General features: G+C 58.7%; 1 protein-coding gene across 1 annotated transcript in view; it reads left to right on the plus strand.

The window, feature by feature from the left end:
• Nucleotides 1-22027, plus strand: part of SBF1 (SET binding factor 1) — an 85158-nt gene that overhangs the window by 58499 nt on the left and 4632 nt on the right. The window contains 29 exon segments of the mRNA XM_075024481.1: nucleotides 212-317; nucleotides 866-998; nucleotides 2262-2370; nucleotides 3230-3343; nucleotides 4102-4179; nucleotides 4734-4847; nucleotides 6953-7081; nucleotides 7298-7396; nucleotides 8040-8244; nucleotides 8607-8719; nucleotides 9235-9384; nucleotides 9523-9591; nucleotides 10148-10306; nucleotides 10513-10772; nucleotides 11055-11227; nucleotides 11449-11522; nucleotides 11633-11828; nucleotides 12243-12370; nucleotides 13610-13785; nucleotides 15994-16133; nucleotides 17436-17643; nucleotides 17794-17990; nucleotides 18102-18239; nucleotides 19302-19394; nucleotides 19691-19768; nucleotides 20414-20598; nucleotides 20697-20873; nucleotides 21521-21622; nucleotides 21705-21890. Of these exon segments, the coding sequence (XP_074880582.1) occupies nucleotides 212-317; nucleotides 866-998; nucleotides 2262-2370; nucleotides 3230-3343; nucleotides 4102-4179; nucleotides 4734-4847; nucleotides 6953-7081; nucleotides 7298-7396; nucleotides 8040-8244; nucleotides 8607-8719; nucleotides 9235-9384; nucleotides 9523-9591; nucleotides 10148-10306; nucleotides 10513-10772; nucleotides 11055-11227; nucleotides 11449-11522; nucleotides 11633-11828; nucleotides 12243-12370; nucleotides 13610-13785; nucleotides 15994-16133; nucleotides 17436-17643; nucleotides 17794-17990; nucleotides 18102-18239; nucleotides 19302-19394; nucleotides 19691-19768; nucleotides 20414-20598; nucleotides 20697-20873; nucleotides 21521-21622; nucleotides 21705-21890 (4089 nt within the window).

Raw genomic sequence — 22027 nt, forward strand, 5'->3', positions numbered from 1 at the left:
CTGCCGTGAGGCCGTGTGCTGTGGTAGGACATGCTGCCCCGTTGGGTACGAGGGTTGTGCCAAGGGCACGGTCGCCCTGGCCCTGCGCACCGGGGGGATTCAGGCTGCCGCTGGCTTGGAGAGACAGCGGGGCAGCTGGCTTGCCCTGGGTGCTTGTGCTCACCCCTTGCTTGGGTGGGTGCCCAGTGACCAGGTCTGTTTTCTCTTGCAGAGGACGATCTCTCTGGGAGCAGGGGACAGGCAGGTGATCCAGACACCCATCAATGACTCGCTTCCCGTCAGCAGCTGCAGTGTGGCCCTGCTCTTCCGCCAGCTTGGTGAGACTTCTCCCCACGCCTCCTTCTCACCGGGTCCGGTGCCAAAGCCAGCTGGCCGAGTCCTGAGCTGGAGTTCCCTGCACGTCTCTTCCCACCACACTCCTGAGCCTGGCTTGTCAGCTCAGGGCTCTCTTCCAGCTGCAGCCACCTCAGACTGAGCCCTCCCCAGTCCTGCTTGCCTTCCCTTTCCCAGGAGGGCAGGACACTGGCAGCTTGGGCACAAGACGTGCAGCCAGCTCTCATAAGAAACAGCCTGGGTGGCAGAAAGGAGTGCCCAGAGGTGCGCTGCTGTTAGCCTTGTGCCTATGATTAAAGGACACTGGCAGCTCAGGAGGGCTGCTGAATTTCTCTCAGGAGAGGGGCTTCCTTGGGGGAGGGTGTACCTGGGTGACCCAGAAGCGGCTTTTTGGGAGGATTTTTAACTCCTCTGTTGTGTGGAATGTGGAGATGGGGAGTGGGATCCAGCTCGGGTGGGGTTTAGTGGTCTCTGGTGGGGTGCGAGAGGGGAACCCTCATTTCTGAGTGCTCTTCTCTCCCTTTGTCCCCAGGCATCACCAATGTGCTGTATCTCTTCTGTGCAGCGCTTACTGAACACAAGATCCTGTTTCTCTCCAGCAGTTACCAGAGGCTGACGGATGCCTGCCGGGCTCTCCTTGCGCTTATGTTCCCCCTCAAGTACAGGTGAGGGAACCCCACTGCTCCTTGAGCCCCTCAGCCCTCTGATGGTAATGTAGAAGCAGCTAGGGCCTGCTGAGTCCGTCCTTGCTCCCCCTTCCTTCATGCCCTCGCTGCCTCCTGGTTTCATAGCTAGTATGACTGGTAACTAGCCGTGTTTTGGGCACTGCCACTGAAGGGGCAGGTGAATGCCCACAGGTCTCAGCTGTGCTGAAAGCCCCTTTCTTGAAGCCTTTGGCGTGCACAGCAATGTAATTCCAGAGTTTGTCCACAGCAGTGAAGGGGTGTGAAGCTTCCAGCCCAGCCTCCCTTCTCTCTAGTGTAAGACCAGGACTCTAGGACTGGAAGCAGGGAGTGAGGTATTACCATCAGTGTCTGTAGCTCCAGGAGCTGCTGGCATGCACTATTCCTAGCCGTGGCAACTCTTGACAGAGGGAAGCAAGCCTGTCAGGTGAGGCCAGAGGTGCTTATCTCTCCAGAATCTGTCCCCTTTCCCTTCTCTCAGCTGCACTGCAGCCTGTGCAGAGCACAGAGCACCAGTGCACCGCTTCTGCTGGCAGCCCTCTGTCCCAGCCCTGGGCACAAAGTCTCGCTGAATGCAGGGGCTGGACACCGAGAGGCTTCCAGAAAGCCGTGGTGCAAATTCTGCCCTCCCTAGAAAGGGGCATGCGCATACAGGGCTTTTGTTAAGGTGCCGGCGGTTGGTGGCCAAGCCGCCGTGGTGACTTCTGTGGGATGGCTGGCACCCTGCTCACCCCAGCCCTGGGGAGCTGGTGATGCTGTTGTCCCACGGGGCCCAGCTGGGGAGGAGGACTCCGGCTCGCAGACTGGCTGCCACTGGGGCTGTTTGCACATCTCCCAAGTAGGACAGTTGAGATAGACAGGCCATTGTTGCTGCCAGCTCCTGTCGCACTGTTTCCACGCTGGCCTGCCATACCCCCAGGCTGCAGAAAGGCTATTTGTATTCCAAAGAAAGCTTTCTTTTGGAGTTAAATTGCTCTGCTGGAAACCTATCCCTCAGTCAGACTTAGATTATAACTCCAGGGCCAGAGAATGATCGTGGTCAGTGTCCACAAGCCTTCAGAAACCTTGCACAGCTGTAGGGCACGTACTGTCTGAAGGGCTGAGAGTCCTAGGAGAAAGTCTGCCTTCCTGGAGACATAGTCACCCCACAAGCTCTGGAGGGGGATCATCAGCTGGTGTCGAGGATCGTGCTTGGGTAGAGGACAAGGCTCGACTGGCTACAGTGATGCTCTTTTTTGGTTGCAGTTTCACGTATGTGCCCATCTTGCCTGCACAGCTCCTTGAGGTACTGAGCACGCCAACACCCTTCATTATTGGAGTCCACTCCATCTTCCAGTCGGAGACGCAGGAGCTGGTGAGATGCCATGTACCCCATCCCTTGTTCTGGGAGCAGAAGCGGTCCAAGGAAGAAGCAGGGGTCGTGTGCCAGCAGTCTCAGATAGCAGCAAACGTTGTCCTGAGGGTGCCTGGGGCAGCAGGCTGAGCACGCCGGCTCGCACAGGCTCTGCTTGTTCAGGCCGGCCGGCCCGGGCTGTGGTCCAAAAGTGCCGCACAAGCCAAGCAGGGCTGGCTGGGCCACGCGCCGTCGGGGCTTTGCGCCGCAGAGCCTGCACACGAATGGCTGGGGTTAACCAAGGATTTGATTTTGAAACTCGGCTGGCAGCGCTGGTCCAAGAGGCTGTGTTGGCACTTCAGACTTCAGTTCAGAAACTGAATTAAATCAAAGCATAATGAGTCTGATGTAAACTGAAACAAGCTTTCGTGCAGCCTTCTGAACAAACTGCAGCATGCCACTTCAGTTAAGCACCACGGCCTCTGTGTTGGGCCGGGGTCAGTGTTTGACACCTCACCCAGGCTGATAAGGTGCCAAGGAGTGTGATGCCATGAAGTCGGGGCAGGTGCCTGCTGAGCAAAGCTGCATCCCTCTCCTGCCAGGTTATCCTCCCTCTGCCGCCTTCGTTGGAGGGAGTGATGGGATCCCTTTATAGCTTGTGTATTGGCAAATGCTTGTGTTTGGTAACAATGGGTAAGACAAAATAACTACTGAGGGCTAGAGTGCTCACAGAAGATGGAAAGGAGACATTCACTGTTCCTAAGCCCTCCTCTCCCGAGCTGGCCTTACCCCCTTGCTAGCTCTCTGTCGCCCAGCGGGAGGTGGTGGGGAGGGTGTCAGAAAGCCTGGCTTTGTCTCATGCCTGTCCTGCCACTTCCAGCTGGATGTTGTTATCGCAGACCTCGATGGCGGGACGGTGAATGTCCCTGAGTGTGTACATATCTCCCTGCTCCCCGAACCTTTACTCCAGCAGACCCGGGAAGCCCTCTCCATGGTAAGTGCTGCAGCCTTTCCCCCGTCTGCAGGGTGCAAACACCTTGGGAATGACACACATTTCCAAGGGAAGCTGGGAACGGAGCAGCAGGGACTCCTCTGAGGGCAGAGGTCCATATTTTGGGGTCCTGCTGACCATGTCACAGGAGACCTTTCCTGATCCTGATGGCCTCTGGTGTGTGGCAGTGCTGGCGGGGGGGTTCTTCCGCCAAAGATTTCTGGGAATCGGGCGGCTGGCTCCCAGCCTGTGGGCAGGAAGCAGCTGCAGCCCCGAAGCTTTTCTGGCTGCTTGCATGTTCCCAGAGACCGCTGGCCACGCGAGAGCGTGCCCAGGACAGCCGCGCCAAACAAATGCTGCATGCCTCAGCTTCTGCTCCTCAACTGTGGCTGGGGGGAGCTGGAGGGGGCTGGTTCTGTTGCAGCCCTGCTGTGCTGAGCCCCCAGCCCTCCCACGGCATACAGCAGAGCTGGAGAGGCTCCCCCTTCCCCACTGCCCTCAGCCCACCGAGCTGCGCCTGGGGTCCGTGCTCTGGGCAGCGGGGCTTCATGAGGAAGGATCAGGCCTTGAGGCTTCCATTGCGTGACAGTGTTTTCTGATACCTGGTGGTTCCAGCCCTGTAGGTTTGTTTCCAAGGCCCTTGGACCTTTTCTGTGGGTATTTTTGGGTCTCTGGGGAATGCTGCTTTGCTTTTTCTAGCTGTGAAGGTAGAGACCCCCATGGGCCAGGGCCTGAGCATGCTTTGTGCCTTGTCTGTGCAGGTCTTGGACCCAGAACTGGAGGTGGCAGATCTCGCATTCCCCCCTTCAACGATTTCTGCTTCTTCTCTCAAAATGCAGGTGAGTGGAGCGGGGAGGAAGGGGGACCCTTCCTGTGAGGTTGCCGTCCCTGCTGGACACCCCGTTTGTTGGGCGTGGAGTGGACAGGCACAATTTCAGGCCCGTCTCCATGTCGGTGTTACTGAAGTTAAGAGGCAAAGCACAATGGCAAAAGGCAAAGCCATGGCCTGGAAGCCATCAGTGCCGTTTCAGTAGCTGGCCCATGGTCAGGGGCTACCAGGTTTACTGCCGCGCTGGAGCAGTGCTTGGAGGCAGACACCAAATGTTTGGGCGCTTCAGCAAACCCTGGGGCTGCGAGAGCTCCCTTTCCTCTGTGTGCAGCGTTGGAGGTGCTGTGAAGGGGAGGCAGAACAATGAATCCAGCTTCCCATGTCCCTTTTTGCCTGGAATCTCTGCCGAGTTTCCTGCCCAGCTCAGCAGATACTGACCCTGACACATGGTTTGATCCCCCCGCCTCGGTGCTGGGTGTAAACTCCTGCCCCGGTGAACTGGCTTGTCTGCACTCTCTGCTTGACCAGGCAGGCTGTGACCACGCTGTCCTTCCCTCTTTGCAGGATAAGGAGATCCGTGCTGTCTTCCTCCGCTTGTTCGCGCAGCTGCTTCAGGGCTATCGTTGGTGTCTGCACATTATCCGCATCCATCCCGAGCCGGTCATCCGATTCCATAAGGTGAGGCGCCAGCACGGGCACAGGCACACGCGTGCAGGAGCTGGCAGGCACCTCTGGCACGCTGGGTCTGCCAGCCTGGCTCTTGTCTGAGCAGGGGAGGCAGCTCCTGGAGGGAAAACCAGCTGCTGCTGGGAGCGGTGTGATGGGGAAGGGAGGAAGCCTTTGGGGCCTGGCCAGTGAGGGAGGGCAGGGAGCATGTTTCTGCAGTGACTCGTCTCTGTCTGCTCTACGGCCTCCTGTCCACGTGGCAGAATTATTTTTTCAAACTGTTCTGTGGAGTAACTCTTGACCAAGTGAGTTGAGAGGAGGTTGGGATGAACTGATCTAATGAAGAGGTTTGCACAAATACAGCTGTGTGTAGAAGACAGTTCTGTGTTTCCAGTGGGTGACCTCTCCTACATCACTCCTGGGTCCACCTGCATCCCTTGTTTGTCCTTGACCATCCCGAGGTCTTGTGGGTCAGATAGCGCTTCCCTGTTTACGCCCGTGTGTGGTCAGATGCACTGCAGCTGGCGTCCCATGTGCCTCGGTGTCAAGCAGCCTTTGAGGCTCACAGAAGGTGTCCCTCATGGCCTGGCCTGGAACTGGGGATTTTCTTAAGATCTGGGGAGAGGAAGGAGGCAGGGCCTGCCTTCCCTGGCGCTTCTGGGCTGTTAGCTGTACCAGAAAGACTGGCAGGGCAAGGAGAGCAGGGAAAACCTTGAAGTGTTTGGGCATCCATGGAGGACACCTAACGCAAGAGAAGGCAACAGATGGGGCGTGAGAGCAGAGGGACTTGAGCGTGGCAGCTTGGTGTGGCCACGTCACGCAGCCGTGCCCTCCCCGCTGCACGCTCGAGGTCGCTGAGGATGGGCAGGCAGGAACCTTCCTGCTGCCTGCACCTTCCCGCTCTGCCCAGCCCACCGCGAGGTCAAGGGGGTAACACCTTGTACCCGCAAAAGTGTGCCAGGAGAGTGGATGCGAGCGTGTACACACCATGGGTGGCCTGGGCTCGTGCATCACCAGTGCTGCTCTGTGCTGGAAAATGTGCTTTAGCCTCTGACATTTAAAGTCAGCAGCGTGTTTATAAAGGTTTTAGCCATATTTTTATGCTCAATAAAGATTCCCAGCAGGTGCCCGACAAAGATTCTGTAGTTCCATAAAATCATAAACGTGCAGTAAACATGAGAAAATGCCCTTTCATAAAACTGCTATAAAGTGAATCAAGTATAATGAATTTCCATTTCATAAAATATTCTCTGCAGCAACAGTATGCAGTACAAAATAGGCTGAATTTCATTTATTTAGCTGCTTTGGCCACAGCAACATCTGTGCCTCTCGCAGCGGGTTTAGGGACACAGGACTCAGCAGTCTGTGTTCTGGTGCAGTGCCCGTGGCTCCAGCATGGAGGGGGCTCCATGGCTGGTCCAGCTCCTTCGCAGAGAGGTGAGGAGGGCAAGCGTAGGTGGCATGGTGGCCCGGAGGTCCCTAGTGTCGTTGGGGCTGTGGGTGAGCGGACCCTGCTGTAGCACCCTTGTCCCGTCCCAATCAGTGAGTTGGTGTGTAGTGAGCGGGCGAGGGTGTTTGGAGGAGCAAAAATTGTTCCCCACTGGCTGCTCCTGCAGGCACGTAGTGAGCCGTAGCCAGTGGTTCTTGGGTGGGATGAGCTCCCACGCTCATCTGCCAAGGGGAGAGTCCTGAGGGCTCTCTGCAGACACAGGAAACCTGGTGCTTCGGGCTCCCTTTGTGGTGCTGGTGTGAGGCTCCTTCAAAGCCGTGTTTGGGGAAGAGGTGGAGTGAACAAGTGTTGTTCTGGATGAGGTCCTCGCCACAGCTGCCAGAAGGAGCCTGCAGCAGCTGTGTCGCTGCTTCCCCTGGGGTGCACACTGGGGCTGATGCTGGCTTGCCACCAAGCATGTCCTGCTGAAAACGTGTCTCTGCTGTGAGCCAGAGGCACGCGTTTTGTGTCCCTGCACCTGCGTGGGATGGGGAAGGAGGCGACATGGTCCCAATGCGGCATGGGCACCTGTCCTTTGCTGCAGTAATGGTGTCTACTCTGCCACATCAGCCAGGATCACTGATGCCTGGACAGTGCTGCTGACAGTGTGCACTCTCCCTTCTTCCAGGCAGCCTTCCTTGGGCAGAGGGGGCTGACGGAGGATGACTTCCTCACCAAGGTGCTGGAGGGCATGGCGTTTGCTGGCTTCGTGACTGAGCGGGGGGCCCCGTACCGCTCGATCGACCTGTTTGATGAGGTAAGTGGCAGTTTGGCAGCAGCAGCCCCCTGCCCGGCTGTCCCATGCGTCCTTGCTCCACTCAGTTCCCCCTGCCCCTCGAGGGACTGAGCGAGGGATCTGCTGTGACACTCCGGCTGTAGCATTGCACCCAAGGATGGAGCCGGGGTATGGGAAGGGTGGCCAGATCCTGTCCAGCAGGCAGCTTCTCCTCTCACCCATCTCTTCTTCTCCCAGCTTGTGGCTTATGAAGTGAAGCGCATGCGTGCAGAAGAGGGGAACAAGCAGAAAATACTGCGGCACATCAAGGAGCTGGCAGAGAAACTTTACAAAAACGTGAGTCCTGGAGGTCTGAGTGCAGGAGGGGGAAGCTGCTCGGAAGGGGGTACAGGGCAGGGAGAGCCTGGGTTGGAGCCCCGGTTGGTCTGTCCTCCCTCCATAAGCTCTTGCTGGAACTAACGCTTGCAGTGCATAATCCTGTCCCCATGCGCTGTCACATGTGGCAGGGTACCTGCCGATGGGCCCAGAAGTGTCTGGCCTGCTGTGAGCCACTCCCAGGAGTGAGATTCCTCGGTTTCAGGTGGCCTGGGCATTAGGCACTCCATGCCTTTGCTCCGGAGCACCCACTGTGCTTGTTGTCTGATCCAGGGTGGGCCAGCAAAGGTCTTCTGAAAGCAGAGCAGCACCTGTGGGGCCCTCGGCTGTCTCAGGACAGAGCTCCTGAATGGTGCTTTGCTTGCTGCTGTGTTCAGGGCCAAAGCGAGCTGTCCATGCAGCTCCTGGGAGTAGAATGTGCCAGTACTGCTGCCCAGACAGCCTGCCCTCAGGGCTGCAGGTTTCTGGGGGCTGTAAATACCTGCTGGGAGAGTGTTCGGCCTCAGAGCAGCAGAGGTTGCTGAAGGATGCCTCACTGGGGCTCCTGCCCTGGGAGGTGCGTGATGGCTGCATGCCTGAAAAGAAACTGTCTTTGCTGTGCCAGGAGAACCCCTACCCCGCGGTGACCATGCACAAGGTGCAGAAGCCCACGGAAGGCTGTCACCTGCGCCTCCACCAGAAGCCTTTTCCCCGTTTGGATGAGGGGACAGTGCAGTGGATCATTGACCAGGCCACTGCCAAGCTGCAGACGGCTCCTCCTGCTGTGAAGGCGGAGAAGAAATGCATGGTGCCATCAGGACCCCCCATCGGTACGTGTGCACAGAGGGCCTTTCCGTGCAGTGAGAAACCCTGCTCAGGACGAGCTTTACCATGGTGTTGCTGGCTCCATTTCACAATACAGCATGTCCAAGGGTCCTGTGTGAGCAAAACATGCCCTGGAGAAGCGGCAGCACTGTCCCCATTAGCTTCTGCTCCTTGGGCTGCTTAGAGCTCCCTTGAGTCTTATCAGCCATCATGAGGGGATGACTGAAGACCCCGTAGTATTCTTCCAGCATGAGCAGTTGGAAACCAGAGCCCTGCCCATGCAGAGCAGGGTTGGGGGCACCCATCTCTCCCCACCCAGGGGTGAAAGTCCTGCCCTGATTGAATTAACAGGTGATTCTCTCCCCAGCTGCCATCATGGAGCGCAATGGCAATGCCCTGGCCAACAGTGCCCGTCGCCTGGAGGTCGTCAGGAACTGCATCTCTTACGTCTTTGAGAACAAGATGTTAGAAGCCAAAAAGGTGAGGGGGGCTCCTGAGGGCTGGTGGTTAAAGGGAGGAGGGAGAGGGTTGCTCTGCCTCTCCTCTATGGCAGACTGGCGAGGACATTCCCTGCCCATGTCCAGACCTCTGCTGACCAGCTCTGTTCCTGTATGTTCACGTGTTCCCCTCTCAGCTCTGTTTCACCATGTTGTGTCCCTGGGCTTTTGGCTGATTGCTCCGCTGCACCAACTTAGCACTATTTCTGCATCTCCCGGTGCCCCCCAGGGTCTGTCCCGTGGAGATAACTGGGCTGGGGTCCTCCCTGGCCTTGCTGAGCAGAGACCTCCCAGGTCAGACGTGGGGTTTTGCTCTGGTTTGCCTCCATGTCCAAGTGTGGATGAGCTGTCTTTAAACACCCTGGTGTCAGCCAACACAGCTGGAACGTGAAGCCCCTCTTCTGCCTCCTTGTTGTGGGCTGCCTTTGAACTCATTGTCTGACCAGAGCTCCGCTGGGCCCCGTCCTTCTACTCAATGACAACTTCTTTCCTCTGCAGTTATTCCCTGCTGTACTGCGTGCCATGAAGGGCCGAGCAGCCAGGCACTGCCTGACCCAGGAGCTGAACCTGCATGTGCAGCAGAACCGGGCAGTGCTGGATCACCAGCAGTTTGATTTCATAATCCGCATGATGAACTGCTGTTTGCAGGTAGGAGAGGGCTGGGGAGAGCATGTTTCTTAGGAAGGAGCTTGTCTCCCCTTGTGGGAGACAGCATGGTGCAGGGATTGGAGTGGGTCTGGGGCGTCTTGCAGTGAATCCTCTTGTAACCTCTGCTCTGTTCCCCAGGACTGCACTGCCATGGATGAGCATGGGATTGCAGCTGCTCTCTTGCCACTGGTCACCGCTTTCTGCCGAGTGAGTATCCTGACCCCCTGTGCAGCCCTCGCCAACTCGGAACTCCTTGGAGGCTGCAGAGGCTGGCAGGCTGAAGGACTGAGAGCCAGCCTTGCAGCCAGGCTGAGGGCATATTGTCCCCTTGGTGATTCTCAGAGTACGGGGTCCTGCCTAGTAGCTTCCAACCACTTGCAAGCTTGGCCAGGCTGGCTGTGCCGTTCTCTGGGCCCAAGGCTCCCAAGATGGCTGGAGCACCTCTTGGGAAGGGTGCTCAGAAACTTGGGCTGCTCTGTAGAGCCAGCTTGATCTGTTGGTCAAGCTGGGCTGAGATGAGATTCTGCCTCCCATAAAGCATCTGTAGCATGAGGCCCCGTGGGGCTCTGGGTGGGTGCTGGGCAAATCTGAGAAGAGTTTGCAGGGAATGCTTGGAGGAGCTCTGATGCAAGTGTCCCTCCTGCCTGCCCAAGGGTATGTTGCCTTTCCCAGCAACAGGCTAGAGCAAGGGTTACCTGGAGAGGAGAGCTTTGCACAAAGGCCATGTTTGTATGAAACTCTTTTCCACCTTCTGCCTCCTCAGAAACTGAGCCCGGGCATCACGCAGTTTGCCTACAGCTGTGTGCAGGAGCATGTGGTGTGGACCAACATCCAGTTCTGGGAGGCCATGTTCTACTGTGATGTGCAGAACCACATCCGAGCCTTGTACCTGGACAACAACGAGGAGAACCACACGGATGAGGTGAGGAGGTGACAACGGTGCCAGCGTCCCTGGAGGGCTGCTGTGCAGAAGCAGCTCTCCCCATAGGTCCATGGGCTGATAAGGATGCTGAACCAGCCCGAGGGACTGCATCCTGGTTCTGGGAGATTCCTGTGGGAACAGTGGGGTGAAGGCTGGCAGGTCTCCTGTCCATGCAGATGCCTGACATCTCCTTCTGACTTCTTCAGGAGAGCACAGAGGGGCCACAGGAAGCCAAGTCTGCCCTGGAGATAGCATCAGAGCAGCTGAGGCTCTGGCCCACCATGAGCCGAGAGAAACAGCAGGAGCTGATCCAGAAGGAGGAGAGCACTGTTTTCAGCCAGGCCATCCACTATGCCAACCGCATGAGCTACCTGCTGCTGCCTCTCGACACCAGCAAGAACCGCCTGCTACGCAGCTCTGGGCTGGGGGACGTGGAGAGTGTCAGCAACAGCTTTGTCACCAACAGGTAAGCAGGGCTGGAAAGCTTGGTAGGGGCGTGCTGCAGGGACACCAGAGGAACCTGAGCTGGGGATGGGAGCTCCTTGGTGCGGTATCTGGGGCGTCTGGATCATTCAGCTGCCATCAGGATTGATGCAGGTTGCAGTGCCCAGGGGTGTTTCATATCAAGAGTGGAAGCTCTCCTGGGTTCATATCAAGAGTAGAAACTCTCTTGGGCTCTGCCTGGTGTGGGTTACAGCAGAGGAGAGATGTTCTGGGTTAATAACTCTTCCCTACTCCTGTACGGCAGCATCGCTGGCAGCGTGGCTGAGAGCTATGACACAGAAAGTGGATTTGAGGATGCAGAGAGTTCCGATGTGGCCAACTACGTGGTGCGATTCATCAATCGCTTTGTGGACAAAGTTTGCACGGAGAGTGGAGTCACCAACGAGCACCTCAAGGGGCTGCATGTCATGATCCCTGGTAATAAGAGTTGCAGCAGTGCTGGGGAATGGGCAGCCGTGTGGTCTCACTGGGGATCCTGCCAGATCAGCTCAGGGGTCTGCTCAAGAGGTGGTTCTGCAAGAAGCAGTGGGAAGGCCAAGAGAAGGCACACATAGTGCTGCAGGGCAGGCTGGCAGCCTGCTGGGTGGTGTGTAGGGCAGGACTTTGCTCCCAGTCTCTAACTTCATGTTTGTCCGCAGATATTGTGCAGATGCACATAGAGACACTGGATGCTGTGCACAGGGAGAGCAAGAGGCTTCCTCCCATCCAGAAGGTATGGACCCAGCCTGCTGCAGTGGGGTGAAGGTTCTGGTGCTGTGTGGGGCTATCAGTTCCCCTTCCGCAGTCTGCATGGGCCTTAACTTCTGTTGTACATCCCTGTAGCCAAAGCTGCTGCGCCCCAACCTGTTGGTGGGTGAGGAGTGTGTGATGGAAGGGCTCCGTGTGTACCTCATGCCTGATGGACGGGAAGAAGCTGCTGGAGGGAATATTGGTGGTCCACCTCTCCTCCCCGCAGAAGGAGCCATCTTCCTCACCACTTACCGCATCATCTTCAAAGGCACTCCCACGGACCCTCTGGGTAAGAGTCTTGTGTGCACTGCATCTTCTGTCTTCAGGGGTTGGTAATGCCTGTGGAGGAGGTGGCCGGTAGCTCTCCTGGAGCAGTGGCTGCAGCTCACCTTGCTGCAGGAGTTGCTGATAAGGGCCTTGAGTGGTTGCCTTGGGTGAGTGACCAGCCAGCACTGGGCTTTGCTGGGGGCTGCTGCAACCACCACAAGCTTGATGGTTGCTCCCAGTACTACAAAGGAGGTGCTTGCTCTTGCTGTCCAGCTTTGGTAGATGATAAATTACTCATGCACATCCTAGGCATCATCTACAAGTTGCCATGGGCTGGCTGTCGTATGTTTAGCCTGTTTCTGGCTGCTTTAATCCTATGGGACTCTCTTGTGCTGGGCTGAGGATGTGGCTAACCTGTTCCCATGCTTGTGCCCAGTGGGGGAGCAGGTGGTGATCCGATCCTTCCCCATCGCCTCACTGACCAAAGAGAAGAAGATCAATATCCAGGCCCAGGTGGATCAGTTCATCCAGGAGGGCTTGCAGCTGCGCTCGTGCACATTCCAGGTGAGACCATGTCGGGCTGTGGGCTGCTCCTTTGTGTTGCACTGCCTCAGCTAAGGAGCACGTTGCTGGTGGGACCCAGCAGGTACGTGGCCATGGCTGGTACCATCCCTTGGGACGAAGCACTCACTGCCCGGGCTGACATGGTTTGGGGGTAGTGTTCCTGAGGGGACCAAAGACAACCTCTGTAGCAGGTGACAGTGCACCTGAAGGGATGGAACCAGAGGCCCCCTTGCAGAGGAAGGGGTAGACTGGTTCATAGAACCACAGAATGGTTTGGGTTGGAAAGGACCTTAAAGACCATCTAGTTCCAACCCCCCTGCCATGGGCAGGGACGCCTTCTACTAGACCAGGTTGCTCAAAGCCCCATCCAACCTGACCTTGAATGTTTCCAGGGATGGGGCATCTACCACCACTCTGGGCAACCTGTTCCCGTGCCTCAGCACCCTCACAGTGAAGAACTTCTTCCTTACAGCTAATCTAAATCTGCCCTCTTTCGGTTTAAAGCCATTACCTCTTGTCCTATCACTACATGCCCTTATGAAAAGTCCCTCTCCAACTTTCTTGTAGGCCCCCTTTAGGTACTGGAAGGCTGCTAGAAGGTCTCCCCAGAGCCTTCTCTTCTCCAGGCTGAACAACCTGTCCTCATAGGGGAGGTGCTCCAGTCACAGTCCTGTTGTACACGCGAGCAACTTCTTGCTCGTTAGCTTGGGGCTCCTTTCCAACTGCTCCAGTGGCTGCTGGAGCCCTGAGAAGGTGTGAGGTGTCCCCACACAGTGCCCTGGGAGGTGGTTCTGCAAAACCTTGTAGCAGGTCTTGGGGGACAGAAATACAGCAGGGAGAGATGTCACAATGTGAGTAGTCATTCAGCATTTTACATCTTTGAGAGATTTGTGGAGGTAGAGCAATGCTGGGAGGAGAGCACCTAAAATGTGCTGTCCACTCCTTCCTGCCCATCTTGCGTGCTCAGGGCTGCAGTGACCGGGCTCTGGGGACATTACAGGAGCAGTAGTGCCGGGTACGGAGCGGTGTCAAGGAGGAAGGGATCTGGGACGGAGTAACTGGCACGGAGGGGCAGACAGGGCAGCCTCCCAGCCTGGCTTGTGCCCATTGTGGTCCCTGCTCCTGACTGGCATCTGAGCTCTGCCCTGTGCTGTGGGAAGAGCCCTTCCCAGTCCCCGGCCCAGCAGTGCTGAGCATGCCGTGACCAACCCTTCAGCCTGCTCTCTGCTCTTCCTGCAGTTGCTGAAGATTGCCTTCGATGAGGAGGTGGCTTCAGACAGCGCTGAGGTCTTCAGGAAGCACCTGCACAAGCTGCGCTACCCCCAGCACGTGCGTGGCACCTTCGCCTTCACCGTGGGCCAGTCACCCAAGCAAGCCATGCAGCCCAAGGCCAAGGAGAAGAACCCCTCGCTCAGGTACCTGTGCTGTGGGGAGAACAGCATGTGGGATGCGCTTGACCCTTTCAGGCACTGCAGGGCTTCTCCTCTCCCTCCTCCAGTCCACCCAGCAAAGAGCTGCTGAGCAGGGGTCACTCAAGAAGAGCTGGGGCACGGACTCCTGAGCTGGAGGTCAGGGTCCCTGAGCCTACCTTGCTCAGACCTCTCCATGCACAGGACCTCCATTTGTCTTTGGAGGGGGGACATGCTGCACGTCTGGCAGCAGTCTCTCAGCCCCACGCAGAGGATCGGTCAAACTTGGGAAACGGGGTGTTTGCTTCAGTGGCACTCCCTGCCCTGTTGCCCAGGCCAAAACAGCGCAAGCCTCGAGGAGGCATCTCACGGGAGAGGTTCCAGTGGGCACGAGAGAGCAGTCTCTGCTGTGCCGGAGGATGGGAAGTGCTGCGGGGCAGCGGCAAAGCTCTGTGTGTGGTGCTGACCTGCGGCCAGACCCTGCTCCTGCGCTCGTTGGCTAGGTTAAGCAGTGCTGTAGCGCTGGGGTCTGGTTGCTGCTGTGTTCACGCTTGGTGTGCCCTGGAGTCTAAGCGTCTCTCCCGTGTGTTTGTGACTCAGCTCCCAGCAGGTGACCGATATGTTCCAGGGCCTGACAGTGGGGGTCATGTCCCTCGGGCACCTTGGCCATTCAACCACGTAAGATGCCTTCACCCTGGGCGGGAGCTTGCGAGGTGGCATTGGCTCAGGCTGCAGCCTTCACTGCTCCCAGGGTTTCTTCTCACCTGCTCTGCATGCGACCTGGGCTGTGGGCTTGTCACTTGGGGAATGCCCTTTTCCAGGCGGCCGGTCTGACGTTCAGGTTTGGGGTTTGTGCTCTCACCATCGCAGCACCGCGGCCTCTGGCAGCAGTTGGTCAGTCATCCTAGTTCTCCGTGGCAGTCTGGTGGATCCCAGGACATGCTGAGGGAGCTGTGCCTGTACCACTAACCTCCAGAGACCTGTAGAGCTGCTGGGCCCAGCTCCGGGCCTGGGCACAGTCTCAGCAGTCTGTCCGAACTTGTGAAATATACTTTCTCACCCTCTTCCAAGTCTGCTTCCAGTGCCCCACACTATCTGCAAATCTTGTTTCTCTGGTTAGAAAGCCCTCCTGTTCCTAGCCTCCGTACCCACGCATTTATTCTCAGGACAGCTTTCTCCCTCAGTCCTAAGGGTTTCCTGCCCTTAGTAAATGTAGGGAGCAGTTGGATTCCCTCACCGTCTGCTTTGCAAAGCAGAACAAGGCACCTCCTTGTCTCACTTTGGCCCCTGTCTTGATAAGGTGAATTTCTAGAAATCTTTGCACCAGCGTAGCTGTTACCCTGGGTTGGACGTGGCCCCTTCCTTGGCTGATGTGAGATATAAATCTCCTTTATTTGTTCCCCTTTGAGCCCAGGGGCTCACTGGGACAGTGATGAGTGCGAGGTCCTGCGTGTGGGCAGGCCATTCCTGCCTTCAGGAATTCCTGCTTTCTGGAGCTCCATCGTGCAGAGCCTGTTCTGACCATGCAGCCTAATCACCCGTGGGTTTCGGAAGGTTTCCTCCCTTCTCTGCTTTCCCCGGGCTGCCCTCAGGACCGGCCGAGCCCAGCTCTCCCTGGCCCTTACGTGGCATCGAGCAGGTCACTTTCCGCAAGCTGCCTCCCCTCTGCCCAGGGAGGAGCAGCCCTGTGTCCAGGCTGGGCTAGCAACGTCCCTGCGGTGGATCCCCTGGCCCCTGCCATGAGCTGGAGCCCACCTCCTCTGGGGACGAGCCAGATCGCTGCCTGCGGGAGCTCTGATGCGGAGGTGATGGCGTTAGAGCCTGGGACAAGGCTGGTGTCCCCTTGGATCGGGAGGCTGGGATACCTGCTCAGCCTGGCTATGCCATCCAGCCTCCCCAGGCACCCCAGTCCCCCCAGGGGAAGGCAAGTGCTGTAGGCTCTGCCTCTGGCTTGGTGCCCTCCTACAGCCGAGGAGCCAGCTCCTCCCTGCCAGGGAGCTAGCAGGTGACATCTCCCCTCTTGTGGTGACAGTGACTTTGACCCCGCGCCTGTAGCCGGTGGTGAGCGATGCTCCTGTCTCTGCTTTGCTCTCGGTGTGACTGAGTGTTGGTGCCTCTAACCCTTCAGGGGCTGCTCTTCTGGCCGCGCTGGGCTGTGGTCATGTACGTGTGGGAGGTGGTGTTAGCTGGCCTCAACCTCTTCTCTGGTTCCAGGACACTCTCCAAAAACCTGGTGAAAAATGCCAAGAAAACAATCGGCCGCCAGTACGTGACACGAAAGAAATACACACCGCCCACGTGGGAGCAGCGGAGCAGCCAGCACTTCCCAGAGGACAATGAGGATGAGATCTCAGGTTGGGAGCACCCTGAGCAGGGAAGGGAGGCTGCGGGGAGCGGGGTGTTTGCTGGCACAAGAGCATCTTCCAGCTGGGAGAGGTCTCGGCTGTCAGGACCACACACAGGCGTGGGAGCTTCTCTGGTGCAGAGGATTGCTGCCACAGTCACGTCTCCCAGTGTTCGACGGTCCACCAGCTCTCGTCTGCTGGTGGTGGCCAGTCAGCAGCTAAACGTACTTCCAATACCTAGTGAGCCCTGCGGAGAGGAGGGAGTCTTTGGTCTGTGGCCACAGCTCCTCAGATAAAGTCACAGAACTAAGCTGCAGCAAGCCAGGTTAGGTTAGACATGAGAAGAGCTTGACTGGTTTGAGAGTAACAAGGGACTGGAAGGGACAGGAGTCCTCAGTGTTGAAGATTATAACCTTCCCAGGTGGGAAAGCCTGTCAGAGAAGACGTGGTGGATGGGATTTAGGGTTTCAGTGGGGAGCAGTGTCTGCAGGGACCAGTCCCTCCTGCTGCATGTGGGGCTGATCTGGCAGACTGGACATGGCTGATTTTGGATCTTTCCTTCTGTTCACTGTGATACTTTGGATTCTGCTCCTTTCGTTTGCTCCCCAGTTTGTTTGCAGCGCTTTTCAGCTCGAGGTCTGCTGCAAACATTACAAGCCTCCACTGTGTCCATCGTTTAAGTTATTAACAAAAACACCAGCTGCGTTCAGGCCCAGAAGAGATGCCTTTGAGATCTGTTGTTGTTTTCCAGTTCTGCCAGTAGGAAGTGCATTAGGAGCATTAGGAAAGCTGCCTGTGGAGGGCAGACACCAAGGGTTGTGTCCACCTGAGAGTGATTTTTGCCTGGATGGAAGTGTCCTGGGCTGAAAGCCTTGCTGGAGCCAAGGTATCGCCCATGTTGCCCCCCTCTCCCAGGAGGCTGCTCTCCTCTGAGAGAGGAGGTGAGACCAGTGTGATGGAGCAGCACTGAACAGATCTGTGGTGGACTGTTCCTCATCTCTCAGTGGTATCAAGCAATGTGAAAGCACCAAAAACATCTGCTCCGACGTCAGTACGCAGGCAGCTGACTTTTCTTTGTGCTTTTAACCTCACAAATAAGGGCTCTCACCCCAAAGTCCAGTGCCCAGCCCTTTCGACGGGGCAGCTGAGCTCTCCTGTTTCAGGTGAAGGTGGTGGGAGGGAGCTCCTGCCCTGCCCTGTCCTGTCTCTGCTGGGTTGGGAAGTGTCTCCAGCTCAGCCGTCTCCTCCAGCTGCATGTGGGACGCTGTGTCTGTGCTGAGGGTGGTCCCAGACTGCCCTTTGTCTCCGTAGTGTCTGAAGAGATGGACAGAAGCACTTTGACCCCCACCACCACCATCAAACCTTCGGACAAGATGACCATCAACCACCTGGTGGAGCGAGCCTGCTGCCGCGACTACCAGCGGATGGGGCTGGGCACCCTCAGCAGTAGTCTCACCCGCTCCAAGAACGAGCCCTTCCGCATCTCCACCGTGAACCGCATGTACGCCATTTGCCGGAGGTGAGCCTCAGCAGGGCCGTGGCTGAGGAGGGGGGTCTGCAGGCTTAGGAGAGGACAGCGGGGGTCTTTCCTGCTTTGTGGGAGCTGGAGGGGAGGGGGCCTCGTGCTGCGCCCTGCTGGGCTCTGCAGAGCCTCCACTCTCTCCTGCAGCTACCCCGGGCTGCTCATCGTGCCACAGAGCATCCAGGACAACACGATCCAGCGGATCTCCCGCTGCTACCGCCAGAACCGCTTCCCCGTGGTGTGCTGGCGAAACTCCCGCACCAAGGCCGTGCTGCTGCGCTCGGGGGGGCTGCACGGCAAGGGCGTCGTGGGCCTCTTCAAGTCCCAGAACGCACCCACCGCAGGTGCCCGTCCCCCCTCCCCCTGGGCAGCGCCCACGCCGGGAGTGGGCTGCAGACCCCTCCTCGGGTCTCGTGCCGGTGGCAGAGTGGTGATGCTCGTGGCTCTGCTCCTAGGACCCTCGCAGACGGACTCCACCAGTTTGGAGCAGGAGAAGTACCTGCAGGCCGTGATCAACTCCATGCCGCACTACGCCGACGCCAGCGGGCGCAACACGCTCAGTGGCTTCACCTCCGCGCACATGAGCAGCTCAGGTGAGGAGCTCGGTCGCGGGCGGCAGCGCAGCAGGGATGCAGGAGGGCTCGTGCTCGTGTGTGCGGGACCCCAGCCACGGGTCGTGCTGTCCGTCCCAGAGCCCGGGCAGCCAGGTGAGCTGCTGTCCCTGGTCTCCCACATCAGAGGAGGCAGCAGAGCCTTTCCAGCGTGCTCTCCAGAGCTCCCAGCTCCAGCTGGTCCTCTGTGGCTGGTGGTGGGGATGGGTTTTGGGAAACCCGGTGGCCCTGGACCTGCGAGCACTGGGAGCCCCAGACTGTGCTCGGATCCAGGCGCTCGCTGGGGACCGGGTGGGGACAGACCCCACCAGCTGAGATCTCGGCACCGTCTGCACCCCAGCGCAGCGGGCAGCGGTTCTCGGGGTCTGTCGCAGGAAACCTCGGTAAGTCTCTGCCCCCCTTGCTCTCCGAGCAGCCTGCCCTTTCCTGCCGGGGCAGAGCTGCCTGTTGCTGTCCTGTCACGCTCCGGTGTCATTCATCCTCTGTCCCAGCCATTCCACCCCATCATAGCTGCAGAGGTGACTGGGGGCCAGAGGGACCGTGGGGGAATCCAGCCAGGACTCCCTGCAGCCCAGGGAGGAGAGGACTTTCCGAAAGCCCCTCCGAGGCCTCTCCCCTGGTGTGGGGGGACATGCCCGGAGCCGTGACTGAAGGAGGGAGGGTCAGACCAGCAGTACAGGGGGCAGAGGAGTGACCCGGCGTGGTGGCAAGGGAGCCGCAGAGCAGGGGACTGCCGGGCTGTGGCAGTGCCTGGGTGATGCCCCTGTGGTGCAAAGTGCCTGGGGCAGGACCGGGGCAGAACTGCGGGAGGGTCAAGCCCCCGCTCGCACTGTGGCACCAGCTGCTTTTTTGCTGTGGCTCCAGCTGGAAGGTGTTTCCCGCATGCTGGCCTCCTGGTCCCAGCCCCGGGCTCTCCTGCTTGCTGCCGCTTTCTCTCTCTGGCCCCTTCCCCTCCCTCCTGAGCAGTTGTGGGGAGGCAAGGCGGGAGGGCCCCTCTGGAGCGGCACAGTGAGGCCGAGAGCTGACATTTTGTTGGTGCTACAGATTTCTCCGACAAGAGACAGCCTAAGCTGGGATCGCTCATGAAGCAGGTGATGGGAGGGAAGGACGATGGGCCCGGTACTATTAGCCGCGGAGGTGAGGACGTGCGAGCGAACGCTGCCTCGTGGGGGCCTCACGAAGGCCCCCCCGGCTCGGAGCAGCTGTTGTAGAGTAGATGCTTCCCCTTTGCTCCCCCCGAGCTCTCTGCCTTGGGGCAGCTTCAGGGAGGGAGGGAGGGACCTGCTGCAGCACCCCGAAGCCATCTCGTTCATCCCACTCATTGCTCCAGTCTCTCCGTCTGGGTCCCTGGGCGCCTCTTCCCACCTGGCCCGCGCGATCTGTGGGTCCGCCTCGGTGCCCCCGCTGAGGTTGCTTTCGTCCTGTGCTCTCAGGGCTCGGTCACAGAGCTAGGGTCATCACTCTCTCCACCCCCAAGTGCGTGTCGGCGAAGGGCCGCGAGACGCCCCGAGGTACGGTACCGCCGGCCGCCTAACCACCACCCGGGTGCTAACCTGACCGACTGACCCCCCCACACACACACTCCCACCCTTCACACAACTAATGCCCCAGTAACACCCCACCTCAGCCCGCTAACGAACGCCTCCACCGAGCATGTCGCTGGCTTGGTCCAGCTCGCGGTGCCAGCGGTAAGTACCGGGCCTGTCCCCAGCTGATCCCGCAGCCTCCTCTCAGGTTTGCTTTAGGCTCCTTGCGCATCTGCTGGTGCTTGGGTGGTGGTGGTGGTGGTGGCCAGGGACAGGGTCTGGCTGGTGGGGAAGGGGCAGGTCCTGGTGGTGCGGGCGCAGGCGTGGGGCGGGAGCGCGGTGTGGCTGCGCAGGTGATGGGACACGGAGCCGCTGGGGTTGGTCTCCGTATCCACCAGGAAGGCAATCCTACAGCGCCCAGCAAGGAGAAGGAGCAAAAGCAAACCTGGTTCCCAGCACTTTCCCGGCATGTGCTCCCAGGGCGCTGGGCTGCGGGGTGGCAGCAGCTCGGCCGTCGCTTTCGTGGCGAGCTGCTCGCCCCTGTGCCAGCCCGGCGGGGGGGGATGCGGATGCCAGCGCAGCCCGTGAGCCAGCCGGGCACCCCCAGCCTGACTCCTGACTGTCTTGCAGGCAAGTGGGGCAGCATCCGAGCCAGCGGGCGCATGAGCAGCTATGCCCTGAACATGGAGATCGGGTCGCGCCTGGCTGGGAAAGACCTGCTGGGTGCCCAGCACAACGGTACGCCCTCGGAGGCCAGCTTTCTGCGCCAGCACCGGGCCTCACTCTACATCATCGGGGACAAGTCACAGCTGAAGGTAACCCTGACGTCTGGCAGCAGCCTCCTCAGGGCGAGCGGGGCGGTGGGTCTGCTCGGGACGTCTCTCTGGACCGCGCTGATTCTCTCCTCCCTCAGGGGGTGAAACCGGACCCGCTGCAGCACTGGGAGGTGGTTCCCATCGAGGTGTTCGACGTGCGGCAGGTGAAGGCGAGCTTCAAGAAGCTGATGAAGGCCTGCGTGCCCGGCTGCCCCTCCAATGACCCTAGCGTCGCCTACTTGCGGTCCCTGGAGGAGTCCGAGTGGCTGTCCCAGGTCAGTTGTCGCCCAAAACCTGGAGGGGCTGTGGTTGGTCTCCATCGTAGGAGTCTTCACTGTTGTTGGCTGTCACTCAAGGGCATGTGCTCTTACCTCCTGGCCAAGTGAGAATGGAGGGTCCAGGTGCCCTCTCTAGAGCATCACTGTGGCATGGAGTGGGGGACACTAAGGGAGCAAGGTTGGTATGAGGGACAAGGATAAAATCTGTGGTGCTGGACACAAGAGCTGCGAGTGTCTGGGGCAGCTGCTGGCTGGGGAAGCAGAGCAGGACCTGCAGGACGGCTGAATGCTATAAAGGGCTTGGTACAAGGCAGCGTCAGCAGTAGCCAGGGTGACCCAGGTGGCTGCTGTGCTGTAGGACTGGTCCCAGTGTGGAGCTGCTGTGGGACTGGACCCTCTGGCTGCTGGAGGGTGCAAGGGGCCCACAGCTCTGCTGATGGTGTGGTGGTTCTGCCTCACTGGCCTTGCTGTTGCAGACAAAGGGTGCTACACAGTGAACACAGGGGTCGTGTATCGTGGCCCTGTGTAAGCCCTGTGCTCTGCTTCATTTGGCTCACCTGCTTCCAGGAGAAAGGGTCAATTCACAAGACGTCCAGCATATGACTTTCCTGCACCCTAGTAACTCTTGGCCCTTATGTTGGCAGATCCATAAGATACTGCAGATTTCGGTGTTGGTGGTGGAGCTTCTGGACACAGGCTCCTCTGTGCTGGTCAGCCTGGAGGACGGCTGGGATATCACCACGCAGGTAGGAGCCCTACAGCTGCTGAACGCGACGGCTGCCTGTGGCCATCTCCCCACGAGCATCTCGAGCCCCCCTGTCCCTGCAGGTGGTCTCCTTGGTGCAGCTGCTGTCAGACCCCTATTACCGGACTCTGGAGGGCTTCCGCCTGCTTGTGGAGAAGGAGTGGCTGTCCTTTGGGCACCGCTTCAGCCACCGCGGAGCCCAGACCCTCGCCGGCCAGAGCAGTGGTTTTGCCCCCATCTTCCTGCAGTTCCTGGACTGCGTACATCAGGTGAGCTTCAAGCACGCTGGCTGCCGGCTCTGCGCCGGCTGGGTCTCCCTGAGCACCGGGGCTGGCTGGCTCCTTGTGCAGCAGGAAACGAGACCAGAGCCAGCCTGCAGTTTGTGGGTCCTGGGAGGTCTCACCTG

Source organism: Buteo buteo, chromosome 4 (assembly GCF_964188355.1).
Source record: "Buteo buteo chromosome 4, bButBut1.hap1.1, whole genome shotgun sequence".
Taxonomy (NCBI): Eukaryota; Metazoa; Chordata; class Aves; order Accipitriformes; family Accipitridae; genus Buteo; species Buteo buteo.